This window comes from Stigmatopora argus, chromosome 10 (genome assembly GCF_051989625.1).
Source record: "Stigmatopora argus isolate UIUO_Sarg chromosome 10, RoL_Sarg_1.0, whole genome shotgun sequence".
NCBI lineage: Eukaryota > Metazoa > Chordata > Actinopteri > Syngnathiformes > Syngnathidae > Stigmatopora > Stigmatopora argus.
Window position 1 is genome coordinate 2,373,658 of NC_135396.1, and position 21,289 is coordinate 2,394,946.

Here is a 21,289-nt window from a genome sequence, read left to right on the forward strand (position 1 = left end):
GATGTTTTTGGGTCAAAAAGCATTTTGTAAAATCTAAAAATATATTTAAAAAAGCTAAAATAAACATTGTTTTATATCAATAAAATCCATATTTTTTAGTTTTTAGTTCAAAAATCATTTTGTAAAATCTAAAAATATTTTCTGTTTTCCACTTTAATATGGAACATATTTACTAAGAAAAAAGCTCAAATAAACATGTTTTTAGATTTATTAAAAAACGGAATATTCAAGGGCTTTTAATCCAGTTCTTTTAATCCATTTATAAATATAAAAAAAATCTAAATATTATATCTCAAATGGTCCGGCCCACGTGAAATCGTTTTTTTGTTTTTAGTTCAAAAATCATTTTGTAAAATCTAAAAATATATAAAAATATTTTCTGTTTTCCACTTTAATATGAACATAATGATTAAAAGAGATTCTCCCTTACTAAGAAAAAAGCTCAAATAAACACGTTTTTAGATTTAGAAAAAACAGAATATTCAGGGCTTTTAATCCAGTTCTTTTAATCCATTAATAAAAAAAAATCTAAATATTATATTTAAAATGGTCCGGCCCACATGAAATCGAGTTGACATTAACACGGCCCGCGAACCAACCCGAGTCTGACACCCTTGTCTTAGGCGTTCTTCTCTCTTTTTGCCATGTTTTCTTACCACCTTCATTTTTAGCCAATTGGTGTCTAGAGTTGCTATTTTTTGACGGTCACTTCTTGTGTTCCATTTGGGTGCAGTAGGACATGGTAGTTACTATGTGTTCAACGGTCTCGAGAGATTTACCACTGAAATGTTTCTACCCGCCCATCACATTGCCGCCAGAATCACATTTTTTTCCTCAAGGTGAACATTTTTCATGTTATTTTTTTTTTACTGGAGCAGGGGTGAAGTGACTTCTGTATAACGAAGGCAACTAAAGTGGAGCATAAATCTGAAAGTGAGTGCTTGGGAGGCAATTTAGTGGATAAGAGTATAACAAGATACTGACTATTTATCATCTTAGACGTCAGGATTGGGTGCACTCGCATTTAAATTCTTAAGGCCTTTGCACTGCGGTCATATTAGATGACATAGTAATAACATTTTTTCCCATATTATTGTGTTCTTTATGAAGAAAGCATTTTTCGCATTGACTGCACACCAACAGAAATAAATTGCAATTGTTGGAAATTATTGATTAATTCCACTGTTTGCAAGAAAAACAAACTATTCTATTTTTTTGTTATTTTGTCTATGAGAACACGTTATTTAATATACAATGAACTGAACATACTGTACACCACAGGTGTCAAAGTGGCGGTCCGGGGGCCAAATCTGGCCCACCGTATCATTTTGTGTGGCCCGAGAAAGTAAATGATGAGTGCTGACTTTCTGTTTTAGGATCAAATTCAAATGAAGATTATAGACGTTTATTAAATTTCCTGATTTTCACCCTTTTAAATCAATAATTGTAATTTTTAAATCATTTTTTGTGTTTTTAGTTCACGACTCGTACGGTGTTTGTAAGGTTTTTGGGGGGGTTTGTAAGGGGAATCAATAATCATTTATAAGGGCAGTTATCGGCAGAGGTTGACAGGTATGTAAATGGATTAAAAGAACTGGATTAAAATCCCTGAATATTCAGTTTTTTATAGATCTAAAACAATGTTTATTTTAGCTTTTTCTATATATTTTTAGATTTTACAAAATGATTTTTGAACTAAAAATACAGAAAAAATGATTAAAAAATGACAATTATTGATTTAAAAGGGGGAAAATCAGGAAATTTAATATACATCCATACTCTTCATTTTAATTTGATCCTAAAACAGAAAGTCGCCACTCATGATTTACTTTCCCGGGCCACACAAAATGATGCGGCGGGCCAGAGTTGGCCCCCGGGCCCTCACTTTGACACCTATGCACTAGGCCAATGATCCAATCTGGCAATGAAGGACAGAACCGGAATATTGGAGTAAAAACTTTCAAGACCGCCGAGTATGTCAGGCGAATTCACCTGATGGAAGTCAGCGATGAAATATGGTTCCTCTCTGTGGTTATTTTGGGTTAATGGAGCGGTGATTACGCTGGCACTTCAATATTTTGACATATCTCTTCGACTATACGTTTGAAAGTTCCCATTGGTGGCAAAGTCATAAAAGTAGGTCTTACGATAGCCTCAGGCTAAATGATGAGTCATCACAAAGGTAATGTATTATTCACCTGCACACACTGTGGATTTCAATCTAGGCTACTGTAACATTCATTACAAAGAAGAACCAATTTCTCAACTTTCTACTGCTCCCTATTTTTATTTTTTTAACAACAAACACGGTCATAAACATAGATTGAACTGTTTTGTTTAAGTTATCTGTAAAAAAAGTCCAATTGTTTTTCCTAACATAAAAAAAAATACATAAATGCTTTCCCACAGCGTAATGGTAAATGTTAAGCCTTTATATGACATATTTATTTGTCCAATTTTACTATGCCCGAAGCGCTTTCCTGAACATTAAATAACATTTCCTCATGCGTGTAACCATTTCTATGCCAGTGATGCTCTTTCCATGCGAGGCGATGCCAAACTACCAGAGGCAAATTAGGGTTCATTACTTTGACATCAAACAGTTGACCCTTCGGTCCCAGGACAACATGAGCTAACAACTGCCAAAAATAACAATTAGCATTATTCATGGTGCCAAATAATAACCACCAAATACATCCTAAGTGACATTAAGTTCAAAAACTGATTTCAGTTGCCATCATCAAACGTTAAATTCTCTCCCATCTCTTTTTCTGAACCGCTTTATCCTCAATAGCAAGGGTGTCAGACTCGGGTTGGTTCACGGGCCGCATTAACGTCAACTTGATTTAACGTGGGCCGGACCATTTTAGATATAATATTTTGATTTTTTTTTTGTATAAATGGATTAAAAGAACTGGATTAAAATCCCTGAATATTCAGTTTTTTATAGATCTAAAACAATGTTTATTTTAGATTTTTTTAAATATATGTTAAGGTTTTTTTGATTTTTGAACTAAAAACTCAGAAAAAATGGATTAAAAAATTACAATTATTGATTTAAAAAGGGGAAAATCAGGAAATTTAATATACTCTTCATTTTAATTTGATCCTAAAACAGAAAGTCGGCACTCATTATTTACTTTCCCGGGCCACACAAAATGATGCGGCGGGCCAGATTTGGCCCCCGGGCCGCCACTTTGACACATGCGCTCAATAGGGTCACGGGGGTGCTGGAGCTGGAGCCAATCCCAGCTGTCTCCGAGCCAGAGGTGGGGGACACCCTGAATCGGTGGCCAGCCAATCGCAGGGCACGAGAAGACAAACAACCAATCACACTCATAGCTAGGGACAATTTAGTGTCCAATCAGCCGACCATGCATGTTTTTGTAATGTGGGAGGAAACCGGAGTACCCAGAGGAAACCCACGCAGGCCTGGGGAGAACATGCAAACTCCTGGATTTGAACCCAGGACCCCAGAGCTGTGAGGCCGACGCGCTAACCACTCACTCCAACGGGCTACCCCAAACGCCAAATTAAAATAATGAAAGGTTAATCACAACATTTTGTCTACTATGTATTTTATCTGTGTTTTTTTATCATTTTATAGAAATGTAAAAGTGACAGTAACGTTGCAGGGCTGCTTCTCGTCTTTGTGTTCTGACAGAGAAAAAAAAAGCTTTTCAAAGTGACTCATCCAGAACCAGCATGGCAGAAAATACAGTGCGCGACTTGCTTTCAGAAGAAACGAAACAACCTAACCCTCACATCCGTGTTCTCGTCAGACTGCAACACAAAAACAGCCACTGTCATTCCCTTCTAGCTAAAACATCCAAATTTCAGCCTGGAAGAACTTGAATTATATTAAATTCAATGCCATTATCCTCATTCACTTTGACATTATTTTATTAAAGACAAGTCTAGCTTAGAGCAGCCCGTTGGTGAGAGGTTAGCGTGTCAGCCTCACAGTTCTGCGGTCCTAGGTTCGATCCCAGGTCCGTCCTCCTTTGTGAAGTTGGCATGTTCGCCCCGGGCTTTCGTGGGGTTTCTCCGGGTACTCTGCTTTACCCCCACATTCCAAAAACATGCATGGTAGGCTGATTAGCTATAAGGTTCTGGGGTCCTGGGTTCAAATCCAGGTTGGTCCACCTATGTGGAGTTTGCATGTTCTGCTCGACCTTGCGTGGGTTTCCTCCGGGTACTCCAGTTTCCTCCCACATTCCAAAAACATGCATGGTAAGCTGATTGGACACTTTAAATGGGTCCTTTCTCATCGTGCCCTGTGATTGGACACTCTAAATTGCACCTAGCTACGAGTGTGATTGGTTGTTTGTCTCCTCGTGCCCTGCGATTGGCTGGACACCTAATTTGGGTGTCTGCCTCCTGATGCATGAAGTCAGATGGGATATGCTCCAGCACCCCCTGTGAACCTTGAGGATACGTGTTTCAGAAAATTGTGCTATTTTAAGAGTGTCGAGAAAGAGCGGTGGTTCAAAAACGCTGATGGTGAATTGGTTTTATTTGAAAATGGAGAATACGGGAAAAAATTACCCCTCTTTGAATGGACGGTGTATTAAGAACCTTGACAAAAGAATGAACTTCCACGGCGTGTCACATTATTTGCATGCAGACACGTCGGCGGCAGCTCAGCGTCATAAAGTCGACGTGAAATTGTACTTGATGTCCCTCGGAGGTTTGGATGCGAGGCGGGCAGACAAGGAGGGTGATTTAGTGGAAGCTATTTCAAGCTCATCAAAGATGCTCTGTCTTGTACAACGCAGGGAGTTGAATGGCACGTTGGAGGCGGGGCGTGAGCGGGACCCCAATGGCGGGCCTCCGCAAACCGCAAAACAAACATTTTCAATAATATACGGCCGTCTAGATCGGGAAGCCTCATTACTGACGTTGTTAGACACGATGCAGGGGAATTAATGTGCGTTGGCAGCCTTGCCACCAAAACATGATTTTTTTTTTTGCACGTCTATTAAATCTGGGATAAAGAGTGACTGCTTTATGGTAGGAATGGTGTGGCGGTGACATTTCTGCCCGACTGGAGAGGGAATTAATTACGAAAATTGCAAAGTGTTGTGATAGAAAAGAGAGAATTAATTTTGGATGATGAGGGTATTGTACTCAAGGGAACTGATTAAAGAATTCCCAATGGTGGAGTGTACATCGGTAATTGAGATTTTTTACTGTAATGATGCAGACATGTTTGTATTTCTGTTAAACCAAACAAAGGGTGAAACATATGTGGGCCTTGACACTTTTAAAGAAGTTTTCAGAACCACTTGAGGGATTTAAAAGTGTTATAATTGTCATTTAAAATTGAAGGGACTGACGTGTCAAAGTGGCGGCCCGGGGGCCAAATCTGGCCCGCCGCATCATTTTGTGTGGCCCGGGAAAGCAAATCATGAGTGCCGACTTTCTGTTTTAGGATCAAATTAAAATGGAGAGTATAGATGTATATTAAATTTCCTGATTTTCCCCCTTTTAAATCAATAATTGTCATTTTTTAATCATTTTTTTCTGTGTTTTTGGTTCAAAAATCATTTTGTAAAATCTAAAAATATATAATAAAAAAGCTAAAATAAACATTGTTTTAGATCTATAAAAAACTGAATATTCAGGGATTTTGATCCAGTTCTTTTAATCCAGTTATAAAAAAAAAAAATCTAAATATTGTATCCCAAAATGGTCCGGCCCACATGAAATCGAGTTGACATTAACGCGGCCCGCGAACCAACCCGAGTCTGACACCATTGTAGATATTTAGCGTACTGTTTCAGGTAGTTATTTGAATTGAATTGAAATGAATGCTTTTATTGTCATTATACAAGTAGAATGAGATTTAAAATTTCACCACAAAGTGCACAAATGACAACAACCAGACAAATAAATAACAATAAATATATTATCAACAAGTAAGTCATGCCTAACATTTGGGCTTGATTTCACCTGTGATATTGGATAAACTGTGAAATTGCCCAATTTAAAAGAACAGACTGCTAAAAGTCATCAGATAAAAATGTGCTGTGCTTTGATTAAAAAATCACTTTGGAACATTAAAAAAAATCTTGCAAAAGTTGTCCCGTAGTACTAAAACAACAAAAGCCAACTCTTGGGTTTTCCCATTTTTTTTAACGACGGTGATATACAACATTAGCCTCCTCTTACGACGCAACATTCGCTCTAATTTGTGGAGGTCTTTGCTCTCTAATAATCCCGCTGGAGTTTTCCTTCTTCCTACATTGGAAATTGTCCAAATAACCTCTCAGGGTCCCTGCTAAATATATGGATGCCAAGTGACTCGCTAACTGCTGCCAAGAGCCTTTTGATTAAGTTGTCTATATTTTAATTAGTGCGAATCCCTCTCTTACATTCTTCCCGGAGTCCAAAGACTGAATTTCCATACGATTGGAGGCTTTTGTAGCATACGATACATTCGTCAAAAGTACTTTTGAGCCATCAAGCTTTTTTTGTTCTCCGGGGTACCATCGCTTTACGGACATAAATTCGTTGAACATACGATTTTAAAGACGCAAGCGACTTATCTCGAAGTAACCGTGGCTACGTTCTTGATGTTGTTCATCATTCCTACACGCTCCTTCCAAAACCTTTTAACTGTCTACTTTTGAAACATTTGTCAAAGGTAACCCCCTCAAAGCTTGCCCAAGTCTAATTCGGAGTTTTGTTTTCAAGCAGTTGTGGTCCGTGTATTTTCTAGTGGCGCCTTCAGCAAAAACTATTTTATGGCTATAAAACCTCTACTGCAGCTACAGCTGCGACACATAAAAAATAATTGATAATAACCTCATACAATTGAAATATTATTTAGGAATATAGCCATATTTTACTCACCAAAAATCCTTTTTAACTGTACACTATCCATCCTCCTTTCTTTCTTCCTTTTTTTCTATCGCCATCGAAGGTAAGCCTGTTCTGTAGTCGTATTTCTGGCAAATGTTTTTATTCGATTTAGTGCTGAAAATGTTTGTTCCCGGTTGTGACAGGCTTGCTTGCTTTGGAGTTATCCGACCTTTCTTAACGATGTCCAGCTTTTTTTTCTTGAAAAGTCCGTCTTGAAAATGGCTTTGACAGTAAATCTGCAAACAAATCAATTTCTTCTCCTCCTTCAGCCATTGCGGGTTGACAAAACCGCTATTAAATCAACACAACAATATATTTGCTTGTGCAGCTCGCTATAGATACAGCTTGCTAGCTATGGCTAGTCCACTCTATCACTAGCCAATCATAGTTGGTGAAAGCGATGACGTATCCCTACGCCTGCGAGAAGGCTTTGGTGTCACCAAATCGAATTCTGATTGGTTAAAGCAACAGTCTTATCGACGCTTGTTTAATGCAGCAAAGCCTGCAGAACTGATTGTGAAGGCCTCGAGACAGATTTCTGACCCTGGCAACAAATAATAGCTGAAATGTGATTGGTTAGATGCTTAAATATGAAAACGCATCTGGAAGCAGCGCAACCAGGGGGAAAAGCAATGAAAGGAAGCTAACACAGACAATTTGGAATTATTTAATAAGTATTGATGGACAAAATATAATATATATTCAGATATTTCTTAGGCCAGCAGAGAACGCCTTAAAGGCCCTGACGGCACACCACTGGTTTTAAGTCATCGCCTGTGTTTTTGTGTGCGTCTCAGGCTTATTGAACCTGGAGCAGCTCCTCAGGCAGTTCCTCATCTCCAAGGAGACGCTGTCGGTTCGTATGCTGGATGATAGTCAGGACCCGACCCCCCTCCTGAAGGAGATACGGGATGACAAGACCGCCACCATCATCGTGGACGCCAACGCCACTATGTCCCACATCATTCTGGAACGGGTGAGTCTTATCCACAAGCTAGGAATATAACAAAAATCCCTGAGGAATGAAAAATGCTGAGGGCAAGGATAAAAATTATAATTCGATATATAGAATTATTATTTTATTTTTTTACTTGGGGAAAAAATAGTTGGTAGGGCTTCAATAATTCGATATATAGATTTTTTATTTATTTTTTTACTTGGGGGAGGAATAGTTGGTAGGGATTCAATTTTGATCTCTTGAGATATACATTGTATTTCCCACAAGGTACAAAAAAGTGAAAAAAATGTAGAAAGAGCAAAATGTTGTTTTTTTTAATGCCATAATCCATTCCCTGTCTGGAATCACCAGGAAGATAAATTGTTGTACTTTGGGCTGAGGGCACATCCTTAGAAAGCACAACATCATCAGTTTAAAGTCGCCAGAATAGTCAGAAATAAAAATTTGGTGCAGTGTCTTGAAGAATAATAAAAAAAATAAGTGCTTTTGTATACAAAGGAATGATGACGGCAGAAAAATTATAATTCCATCTTTATTCCATCCATAATTTCATGTTTACTAGACAAACAATAAGTGCACTTTTAGGTACATCCATCTTGATACACTGAAAATAGACGTTGTAGCGTTGTTTGTGATGTAGTCCTCCATTTTTTCCTCACGTCTGCAATGACATACACGGTTTGGCTTCCCTACAGCAGGAGATTTAGCAACGCCGAAATTTTGATTGTGATCGTTTGATTGGAATTATGAAAAGCGCGGCTATTTAAACAAGCTCGGCGGAATTCAATTCAGTCATTCCATCTGAATGCTGAATTACTCTTTAGTCAGCAATATTTCAAATATACTATTTACCTTTACAGCGCAACTCATAAGCATATTTAAGATAATGTTTTTTCATGTAGACTGACAAAATGGAGAAAACCCCAGCATGACGTGTTTGGTCTGGTGTAGCATTGTTACACCAAATTTAATAGTTATTTATTGTTATTCTGCCCAGCTCAGCTGTGACTGAGTACTTTGGCAAATATTTGATTAATATCAAATTTGAGGTGAATATATTTTATGTTTACTAAATATTGTCTTTAGAACACAATTGTTTTGTTAGTCCAGCCTCAGAAATGTATGACATACTAATTTTTATTTCATTTTTAAGGGAAAAAAAACAAAACAAACAATTTTGTGACTTTTTACTTTCTAAAAAAAACAAAAAATGACCTATTTTATTATAAAACTATATTTTATTATACAAATTGTGGTCTTGGAACAAAATTCTTATATTAGTACAGCCTCAAAAAATATATAACATACATTTTTAATTCTTAATGAAAATAATTGACTTAATACTATCAAAAATAGAAAACAACTTTATTATGTATACAAATTGTTGTCTTAGGAACTCAATTCTTATGTTCGTGAAGCCTCATCAATGTAGGATTTTTCATTTTCATTTTTTTCCAATTCTTAAAGGAAAAACAACAATTTTGCCACTTATTACCTTTAAAAAAAAAGGTCATGCAATTATAATACCTAAATTTCATAACGCTCATTGTGTCCCAAAAGAACATTTTTACGAGTCCATTAGCAACATTTGTTCTCCAACAGAACAATACGATCCTTCTTGCGCTTCCACTTCTCGAGCACATGCTTATAATTAACCTTCCGTTCTATTCCGAACACCTCGGACATTTAAAATGATGACGCTTCACCTGACTGAAGACGAATGTCCTCGGGACGCTCAATGGCTTCGATAGCCGGGCTGTGTGGCGGCGGTGGCGGCGGTGGCGGCGGCGTCGGCGGCATATGGCCGGTCCCGCTGTAATTGATACACACCTCATTATTTCGCCAAGACAACGGATGGATGGCTAGATTGAAGCTGACGTCAAATGGATGCATAATAGAGTCGGGAGGGGGCGGCGAAACATTTCATTCCGTTCTCGTTCGCTCTTTCCACCTGTAGTCCTCTCCTCAATCAAGCGGTCATCTGGTTGCCATAGCAACCCTGACACCCCCGGGCCAAAGAGCAGTGGGAGCTCTCCGTGGGTTGTCTGGATTCTCGCTGTCTTTGCAACCTTTCCGTTCTCCCGCTTCGTCATGATTTTTTTTCGAACCACCTTGTTCGACCTCATCCCCGCGTTTTCGCCGCGAATAAGTACACCCGTGTCGGCAAAGTTGTGTTAAAAGCCAACAAATCCAACTGGCATTAATTTTGAAGACAGTTAACGTATAAGTACCATGTACATGTTTTAGAGTGTCCAATCAGCCTACCGTGCATGTTTTTGGAATGTGGGAGGAAACCGGAGTGCCCGGAGGAAACCTACACAGGCCTGGGGAGAACATGCAAACTCCACACAGGTAGACCGACCTGGACTTGAACCCAGGACCCCAGAGCTGTGAGGCTGACGTGCGAACCACTCGCGCTACCGGGCCCCCCATAGATAAATAATCAATTGATAATAATAAATAAATACATAATAAATAAGTAGACAACATAGTAAGTAGTAGTCGACATAGATAAGTAGTCAACATAGTAAGTAGTCAACATAGATAAGTAGTAGTCAACATAGATAAGTAGTAGCGAACATAGATAAGTAGTAGTAGTCAACATAGATAAGTAGTAGTAGTCAACATAGATAAGTAGTAGTAGTCAACATAGATAAGTAGTAGTAGTCAACATAGATAAGTAGTAGTAGTCAACATAGATAAGTAGTAGTAGTCAACATAGATAAGTAGTAGTAGTCAACATTGAATAAGTGGTCATACATAAATTCGAAGGTACAAAGTGACTAAAGTGGTTAGCAGTAAGTCTTTGATTAATTTTAATTTTCCATTATTGTGTCCCGTGAAGCAAACAGTTTGATCCCCCTGGTCTATATGAACGTCAAGAAACATCATTTAGACAACAAGAGAGTTGAAAAGTGGGCAATCCCAAATCTCCAGCAGAGAGGCAAGCGTATCCAGGCTGCTCACCGCCGTGTTTACCAGCCTCGGGTGGTGATAAGAGCACGCACCGTGTCCGGAGAGACCACTGACTTGTCCTGTTTACATCCTGCCCGCATCCAGGCCTCACCGGACAAGGCCTAGCCTTTCCAGTTGTTTAGCATTCAGAGCGATTGGGGTCAAATACGTGCTTGCGCCCAATGTATTCTCCTCCAGTCCGACAACAGCCGCCATCACGTCGGGTAGTAAAAGCAATCCCGTTGGCCGAGAAGCTATTTTAACATTTTTCTTTCCTTGGGCACTATTTTCTTCAAGTTCACCGGATTTGAGTAACTTTTTGTGCAATAGCATGTTAAATACCCAAAGGAGTCTTTCCCAGTTTCTTTTAATGAGTTCAGTTTTAAACGTTCCCTGTATCATGCCAAGTGAACTTTTTCCTCTTTATTATTCATGCCGCTGCTAAATACCAAGATGAATATTAAAAAAAGCTAGCTTGCCTCCAGACTGAATTCACAAGGAGTGGATAAATAATCGATTTCCATTTTAGTGGAGGGGAAGAAACCCGTTGTATGTTATGAACTCGTCTCCAGGAAAATTAGTTGTCATAATTTTGATGACTCGATGTGCTTATTTTTCCAAAACAACTCACCATTTGTGCAAATGTGGCTTATTTCCATCGAAAGTTGTGATCAAAAAATGATGCGACGCAATATTCATATGTCAAAACAAGAGATACAAGCAAAGTCCTCAATTAATAAAAATGACTATTTTTGCCAGAGATTTTGGATTTTTTTATACCAAACAATTATGACACTATTTTATTTCTTAAATCACTTATATTTTATTTTTTACAGGACCATAAAGAAAAAAAACATTGTCATTTACCTGTCACTGGCTTTTTATGATTGACGTTTAGAAAAGGGATAAAAATCACTTTTTCCATTTAGTATCCAACGATATGATACATAATATCGAATCGTATTGCTTCCAAATGTATTATTTACTGATTATTTATTTGTTCGTTTGTTTGTTGGTGGTATTTGTGGACTTTGTGGTCAAGATTTAAATCTCATCATATATTATATTGTATATTATATTTCCTGATTTTCCCCTTTTTAAATCAATAATTGCAATTTTTATCCATTTTTTCTTTTGGTGTTTTTAGGTCAAAAAGCATTTTGTAAAATCTAAAAATAAATATATAAAAATATTTTCTCTTTTCCACTTTAATATTGAATATACGTATCTTTTTTAAAATTCCATTTGAAATGAAAAACAAATGATTATTAGATGTTTTCCCTTACTAAGAAAAAAAGTTCAAATAAACAGTTTTATATCTATAAAAAAACTGAATATTTAGGGCTTTTGATCCAGTTCTTTTAATCCCCCAAAAAATCTAAATATTAGATCTAAAATGGTCCGGCCCACGTGAAATCAAGTTGACGTTAAAGCGGCCCACGAACCAACCCGAGTTTGACACCCCTGATTTAGATACTTGACCTCATGCCCCGGATAATAATTTAGATAATAATTAATCATTTGATTACTCCACCCTATCTGACAGACTGGTAGGTTTAAGATAATTTTAATTTCAATAGCGTAAATTCCGACGTAATCACAGCATGCCAATCCCCATTTTTATTTTATTTTTGATAGTGGCAGCAATTCTATAAAGTTCACCATCTCCTTCACGGCTGCACTCCGCTGTGACTTTGATTTAATCAAATTGTCAGACACTTGTCGAGTAGCATACTAATTCCGCTTTGAAATTTAATTGCCCCCCCTCTCGTGGAGCCTCCGTCAGATAAATGTCTGTTCTTATCAAGAGTGGGATTTGATCAGTGTAGCACCGAGTGGAGTGTCAGATCGGCGACCTCTCGCCCCCATTTTTTTGCCTCTCGCTTGCCCGACTTTCCGATTTGTCTCACCTGCTTCAGGTTCAGACTGCAAATGTTGAAATAATTCTTTCTCTCACTGGCGTACGTATTATTATTATTATTATTCTCTTTTGTTTCCAGGCATCCGAGCTGGGAATGCTGTCCGTCTACTACACGTACATTTTCACGTCTCTGGTAAGCAAAACAACAGCTTTTTAATTTCAAATTGGAGCCCCTCAGAAATTTGAGTCGTCCAGAAAGTATTCGCTTTTTCTATTAACTGTCAACGTGCTCCTGCAGGATAGCTTTTTTGTTTGTTTTATCGTTCTAGAGTCAATAATTGGATGGATGGATGGGTTATGTTTCTGCATCCAGGCAGAAGCTGCATTATGCAAAATCCAATTGCAGCAATGTAAACAAATGCTGGCTGTTGACAATTGCCTTTCTCCTTTTTTGATTTATTTAATCATTTTCTTACCGCCTTTATCTTTGCCTACGTATGTTAAATGGTATATCTCGAATTTCCACAAAACTTTGTTGTTGAGGGTTGCGTGGTTGAAGGGAGAAATGTTATATAATTCCATATGTTGTGTAAAATGCTATGTGGTCAACTATGCAAATATTTGGCACGGCATCCATTTTTTTAAAATTGATCTGTCAGGACTACGTAAGACTCAGTATCCTTCAAATATCGTACTAGGATAGTTTTACGGCCTTTAAAGTCATTGAGTATAATAATTAGTCCATTAGTTTATGAACACAAGTGGAATCTTAGAAACTTGTATAAGAACTTAAAGTAAAAACCAATCATTGTAAACATTTTACTGTTCTATAATGGTTCAAATGGAGAAAATTGCCTTTGGAATTTCGTATTTACGGCACGTTACAAGTAGGCTACGTCCATCTATTGACATTTGACGGCTTATATGCGCACAAATTAGACACAAAACAGCAAGGTGATTGACGAAATGCAATAGCGCAAGACAATACGGTCATTTATTTCAAAATAGAGAAAAGATAAACAGATTAAATGCTAACCAAAATTTATTCTGGCGTCTATAAATACAATTCAAGGGAAAAAAAATAACCGTGTCTTGCATAAAACGTGAAAAAAACTCACTTTTGCCTGCCATTGTTCGCTCAGGGCGCCACCATCTTACCTAGTGATGACAAATGAAACACTTCCTGGTTGTACTGCTCACGTGACTTCCTTTTTTAATTTGTCTACATGCAGGCAACACCCTTTCAGAATGTGCAATCCAGCAATCAATTTATACAGCGTCTCAGAAATATGATTTTTCTTAAGATTTTCCCTTCAAAGTAACACATTTGTACTCCCAATTTAAACCACAAATACGGAGGTCAAAATTGTGAATCAGGTGGCGTCTTATACGAGAGAAAATGTAAAATTCCATGATTTTAAGGCAATTTTATGAGTACGGCTTATACTCGAACGCGGCTAATATACGAGAAAACACCGTATTTTATTTCCCTTGTTAGCCTTTCCCTTACAATACACATTTGGCCATTGGTTCTCTACCTAATGGAAGCATTCATCCATAAAAATAAGCACACAGGTCATTGAAGCTCACAGCAAACAAGAACGTTCCTTCTTTTGGAGTAAACAGTCCGTTTTTACAGTCCAGCCAGTAAACATGTAAGCGAGGCTCAAAGGTGAGCGCACTGAATGAACCTACTGGGTCGTGAATTCAGGAGGTATATTTCTGGCTTCCTTTTAGCGATGACAGCGATATATGCAGCCTCAATTAGAGGCTGCACTAAAAAAAAGTCTCTTTTATGCACTGGTTAGTTAAATCTTCCACTGATTCTCTTCTGAAAAAACAACATAGCAATGAAAAGCACCCAAAGCGCAATTCTTTGGTTCAAACATATAATCCAGTTTTAATATAGGAGGAATCAAATCATTTTAAAAAATGTCAATTGTGGTTGAATTGTTAAGAAATATTTCAGGTCAACCCATTTTGCTTTGGATTGAAAAGTCAAAAAAGGGACTCTGATTAGGATTCAAATCTAGGCCATTAAAAATTCAACAGCACAATGCACATATCAATTTAGATTAGATCAAATTTTATTCATCCCGTACAAAGGCGAACACACAGTTCAATCCAAATTTGTCCAAAGTATTGCCTACAAACGTGATAATGCAAGTTAATTCATCGTATTTTATTAAGTTAACACTTCTTAATTGATAAGTTGGGCTAGGAATACCCAAGATATGTTTACTGAAAATTTGACTAAATCTTGAATACCATAATTTTGCGGACTATTAGTCGCACCAGACAAATAATATATATTATTATTTATTATTATATTTTTGGGAGGGCAAGTTTTTATTTGAACAAAAACCAAGACCAAACATACCTGTAAATAACAATAGTAAAATGGAAAACAACTTCCCTAATACGCATATGTTCACATGACTTTTTCAGATAACTACAGCCTAAAAAAAATTTACATGACAGGCTGTTGGTAGTCAGGGAGAAAAAAAAGACATATCGATTATTATTCATGGGCGGAGCCAACCTATGAAAAATATGTTACATATAATCCATAAAATACAGTAAGCCTGTCTCTTAAAACTATTGATTTTCTTCCTACTGCATAAGTGACGAGGGCAACCCATGGTAAATGAAATATCCATCTAGTTTGAGATAATACAATATTAATACATGCATATTAAATGCAAGTCATGACACCAACGTGAAATTGGAAGTCATGTTATTTCTCCCCGGCTTTTCTCGACGGCGACCTTTGCATGTTGGCTCTCCTTTGGCTCTTTTTTGGCTCTTGTTTGGCTCGTTTTTGGCTCTTTTTTGGCTTTTTTGGCTCTTTTTGGCTCTTTTTTGGCTCCTTTTATTCCCTCCCATTTCCTCCCAGCGTTGAATTCCTTCCGTCCGCTTACCCCGGCTGGCACTTCATTTATCTCCGTTCCCGACATCCCTGACTAACGACGTGCCACGGCGCTCCATTGCTTAATCTGTTTCCCTTGAATCATTTCAAGACGCTCATCAACGCCCTGGCTCCGTTCACCTGTAACCCTTCCTTAACCGCTTCCTTCCTGACACATTTGGCCGCTTCCTGTCTACGTTTATTCTCTTTAAAGGTATCGTAGCTCCAACTCCCTTAGGATTAAAACCGGAAATGTGCGGGGAAAGCGCGTTTTGTTTGTTCTGGGTGTTTCGAGACGCTGGAAATGCGGCGCCAATTATGATCAGTCACTTTTCTGCCTGACTTGTTGCTTCTCAGAAAAAGCTTTCATCATATCATCTTTCTTGTTGGTAGAAAAGTCTTCTTCTAACAGACAGGAATTCGGTTCATTGATTTTTCAGATCCGCTTCAAAATCTACTACGGTTTTCCATTTCCGACCATCATTTTAGTTATAACGAGGCAAAAAAGCTGTGTTACCCGATCCTCTCTAACTCAATTCCCCTGTCACGCCCATCAAAAATGTATGAACTCATTTTGTAGAAGTCCAAAAGCAGATAATATCAATGTTAACTGTTTATTTTGAAAGAATTCCATCTGGAGAGGCTTAGTGGGGAATGAATGTGCCATTAGTTTCTTCGTTTTCATTCATTTTCTGAACCTACTAATCCCCGTAAGGGAGAGCTGGAGGTTATCCCAGCTAACTACCTGGTGGGCGATGCCCTGAATTGGTGGCTAGCCAATCGCAGGGCACAAGGAGAGAAACAATCAATCGTAGCTAGGGGCAATTTAGAGTGTTCAACCAGCCTACACTACATGTTTTTGCGATGTGTGAGGAAAACGAAGTACCCAAAGAAAACCCACGCAAGCCCGGGGACCGGGCGGGGAACACCCTAAAACCAGTGGCCAGACAATTGCAGGGAACAATGAAACAAAAGACAACCAATCATAGCTAGGGGCAATTTATAGTGTTGACTCATGCATGTTTTTGCGATGCGTGAAGAAACCGGAGTACCCGTAGAAAACCTACGCAAGCGGGGGACACCCTGAAAGCGGTGGCCAGCCAATGGCAGGGTACAAGGAGACAAAAGACAACCAATCATAGCTAGGGGCAATTTAGAGTGTTCAACCAGCCTACGCTACATGTTTTTGTGACACTTGAGGAAACCAAAATACCCGGAGAAAACCCACGCAAGCCTGGGGACCACACTGGGGACACCCTGAAAGCGGTGTCCAGCCAATCGCAGGGTACAAGGAGACAAAAGACAACCAATCATAGCTAGGGGCAATTTATAGTGTTGATCCATGCATATTTTTGCAATGTGGGAGGAAACTGGAGTACCCGGAAAAAAACCACACAAGCCCAGAGAGAACATACAAACTCCACACAGTGAGGACCCAACCGGGACTGTTGTTATTTTTGAGAGAAGAATTTAAACCAACGAAGATTCCAAAGGTTCGGGTAGAAAAAGTGAGAAAAACAGCATTGGTTTTTGAAGGGTTACCTTTGAAAGAATTGTTGCGGGCGAACAGCTGACATCATGTAGCCTCTCAGCAGCAACTTAATATAGCATCCACTCGGGAGCCATGCGCACGAAGGCTGGTTGTAGCCGAGCTGATGGATGGTCGACGCAAAGAATGATAAAAGGACACGACGCGCTTGTGCAGGCGGCCAGATTTTCAGTCCCACTGGCACTCGCTCTGCTTTCCCTGGTTTCCATCTAAGTGATTTGTTCCCCGGCGCCCAAGCGACTCGCCGGGGTTGAATAAATAACATCGGCTTTGCAGTGACTCATCGTATGTTGATAGGACCCCTAATGTCGTTTGAAGGTGAGTCGAGCAGAAGATGGAGCTGGGCGCTCACTCCGGCGGAGCATTTTTGCGCAGACAATTTGGATCGTCTGCCATTCGGGTTGTTAACAGTGGGTTGATAACCAGTATAAATGCTACACTGGCTTGATAACTACTCAAAAAATATGGATTGATTGGCAGTGAGGTAGATCAGATGGGTCTAAGACAGTAATTTTTTAAAATTCCATAAAACACTATCCATGGAAGCGCGTTGGACTCACAGTCTTGGAGTTCTGGGTTTGAATCCAGGTCGCTCGTCCTATGAGGAAGTTTGCATGTTCTCGCCGAAGTGGATTTTTTTCTGGGTACTCTGGTTTCCTCCCACATTCCAAAGAACATGTATCCTAGGTACAAGTGTGAATGGTTCTCCATCTAATTGTGCCCCGAAGTAAGCTGGGATAGGCTCCAGCACCCCCCGTGAACCTTGTGAGGAAAAGTGGTTCAGAAAATGAATGAATGAATTATCCATGGAACTCCTCATTTCCAAATACAGATCTGTCATTTCATATTTTTTTGTAAAATAGTAATGTATAGAAATAATAATATAGATCACATGTGTCAAAGTGGCGACCCGGGGGCCAAATCTGGCCCGCAGCATCATTTTGTGTGGCCCGGGAAAGTAAATCATGAGTGCCGACTTTCTGTTTTAGGATCAAAATAAAATGAAGAGTATAGATGTATATTAGATTTCCTGATTTTTCCCCTTTTAAATCAATAATTGTCATTTTTTTAATCAATTTTTTCTGTGTTTTTAGTTCAAAAATCATTTTGGAAAATCTAAAAATATATTTAAAAAAAGCTAAAATAAACATTGTTTTAGATCTATAAAAAAACTGAATATTCAGGGCTTTTAATCCAGTTCTTTTAATCCATTTATTTAAAAAAATCTAAATATTATATTATATTATATTGACGTTAAAGCTGACACCCTTGATATAGATGTATAATTAACTCCTTGTGTACAAGGATAAAATAAATGACATCTTGATTTTTTTTCCTACCCCCGCCCCCAAATATCTTCGTTTATTTGCAATTGGCTGGCAAACATTTCATTGTGCCCCGCCTCCTATCCTTAGTTAGCTGAACCCGCTCCAGCACCCCCGTAACCCTTGTGAGCAATACCAATAGAGAAGATGAATAAACCTGTTTATTTCCCAATGCTATGACGGCAGTACCTTTCAGCTTGAAAAGGTCAAAGGTTATTCGTTTCTGCTCGTTTTTTTTTTTTTACATTTTATCATAGCCTGTACAATATGTTGTAAAAAAAAAAGTGAAAAGGTTTCGTGCAATCCATTTTAAAATGTGTTTTTTCCGCCTCCTCTTTACAGCCAATCGTGGCTCTTTATCAATGGAGTGTCGACATGGCCTTGATGGAAAAATATGATCAAAGTGATACAAATTCAAACCTTGTGCTTTTTTGCTCTGGCAGAAAATTCTTGCAGATATTTTGGAATAATTTAGAGAGAGTTTCTTTCCCCCCAAAAAGGGGGATAATAATAATAACTCGTCAACGTTGCGCCCTGCATGAACTCTTGATACACTTTTTTCTATTAGACGGCTCTCCTCGTGACTGTGAAAATGATTGAGATTTAATTAATTTCCCTTTGCTGCTTATGTCGAGTTCATATTGGCGCGTTCAGACTCCCGGCTGAGACTCAATCAAGTGAGAAATGGAAATGATAATGGGCTACATGGAAAGGGACAAAACACAAAACACATTGCAACTCGAAAACAGCATTGTTTCCAATTTTGGCACAAACAAATGACTTTTCTATTGTAACGATGGAGATAGAAATTGATTATTATGGACCGAGAAATGCTCCATTTGCATACTGTTTTCAAGATGGTCTTTTGAGTAAGTGCTGTCTGTCTTTTATATTCTTGGGAGATGGCCAACTTATCTTTAGTTGTAAAAAATAATGTCCTTAAAATGACATATTACATATTCCACTGTTTTGGACTTTGATAAGATGTTTTTCATGAGAGCCCCAAATCAAAATGTTCACATTTTATCTACATATCTTAACTTAAAGAAAAGAAAGCACCTGATGCTGCTCGGTCAGGAGTAGGGAACCTATGGCTCGAGAGCCATATGTGGCTCTTTTGATGGTAGAATATGAGCTAAAACATAAAAACCACTGGTGAGAGAGTGAGAAAGTCCCAAACTCACCAATAGGAGAGCTAACATTACCTCTAGCACCTTTTTAATCATTTTTTTTTTCACTAGAGTCTTCTGCATGCTTACTCATTGATGCTCATTGATTAGTAATAGTGTAACAAACATCACATTTTTGGTGGTCAAAGACTACAATGTTAAATTTTGGATTACAAGGACCTGGCGTCCACTTATGATGTGGACATCATTTACTCAGAAACGACATCATCTAAAAAGATAATCCTTTGTTTGAGGTCCCAATTAGCCTAAATTATCAAAGAGAAAATAAAAATTCATGCCTTGCAAGATTTTGGGTTTTAGGAGGTTAAAAGGGATGAAATGACTAAAATAGGCACACATTTTCATCTATTGTTACCTTTAAATTCAGAGTATAAAGGAGGGATAATATTTGAAAATATGAATTGTTTATGGCACAGGTGTCAAAGTGGCGGCCCGGGGGCCGAATCTGGCCCGCCGCATCATTTTGTGCGGCCCGGTAAAGTACATCATGAGTGTCAACTTTCTGTTTTAGGATCAAATTCAAATGAAGATTATAGATGTATTTTATATTTCCTGATTTTCCCCTTTTTAAAAATAATAATTGCAATTTTTAATAAAACAAATTTCTTTTGTGTTTTTAGTTCAAAAAGCATTTTGTAAAATCTAAAAATATACAAATATTTTCCGTTTTCCACGTATAAAAAACATGATTAAAATACATTTCCATTACTAAGAGGAAAAAAAAGCTCTAATAAACCATGTTTTAGATCTATACATTTTTTCTTAATTCAAATTACACTGACACAGATATGCAAAGTGCTACGACACCCCCTTATTTCAATAGCCTGCTGACATGAAGAAAATCCATCTAGCATCCATGTAAGCAAACAAATTGTTGACGGGGCAAGAAAGTGTATTTCTTGGAAAGAGTTCGTACCTCAACGTGGCTCTGCCTCGATCAATTTATCAACATCTTGGAAAGCAAACATCCCCAGATTAAATGTGAGTTTGATTTAATTAAGTTACATATAAAAAAACGTCTTAAGCCTCTTTGTCATCACCACTTAAGACATCGCTTTCAGTGACAACATTTGATTTGAATGAAGACTCGGTATAGCTTTTAGTCAAATCGAATCAGAATGCTCGGAATTCTTAAAGAAAGGCACTTTGACTTTTGAGAGGTTCTTACACACTAACCCTGAAAAGCCTGCTTACAAAAAGACTATCGATTGTCTACTGGATGGAGACTCCAAATTGAATTGAATTTGAATTTGTCACAAACAAACAAACAGATAAATAAATGATCAATAAATAATGACAATAAAAAACAATAAATAAGTAATAATAATGAATTGAATTGAATTGAATCATTTTATTGTCATTATACAGTATAATGAGACTTAAACATCATTAAAAAGCACAAAAACAACAGCAAACAAACAGATAAATAAGTGATCAATAAATAATAATAATAATAAACAACCAGTAAATAAGTAATAATAATGAATGAATAAATGAAACAAATGAATTGAATCCTTTTATTGTCACTATACTAGTATAATGAGATTTAAAGCCTCATTACAAGTGCACAAAAAACAACAACAAACAAACGGATAAATAAATGATCAATAAATAATAACAATCAACAATCAATAAAAAAGTAATCATAATAAATAAATGAAACAATTGAATTGAAT

At 37.8% G+C, this 21,289-nt stretch overlaps 1 protein-coding gene across 1 annotated transcript in view; it reads left to right on the forward strand.

Annotated features, from left to right (window-relative positions):
* The window catches only part of grik4 (glutamate receptor, ionotropic, kainate 4), a 220,526-nt gene that overhangs the window by 144,711 nt on the left and 54,526 nt on the right, over window positions 1-21,289 (forward strand). The window contains exons 9-10 of the mRNA XM_077610706.1: window positions 7,665-7,843; window positions 12,781-12,834. Coding sequence (XP_077466832.1) covers window positions 7,665-7,843; window positions 12,781-12,834 — 233 coding nt within the window. The remainder of the gene's footprint in view (window positions 1-7,664; window positions 7,844-12,780; window positions 12,835-21,289) is intronic.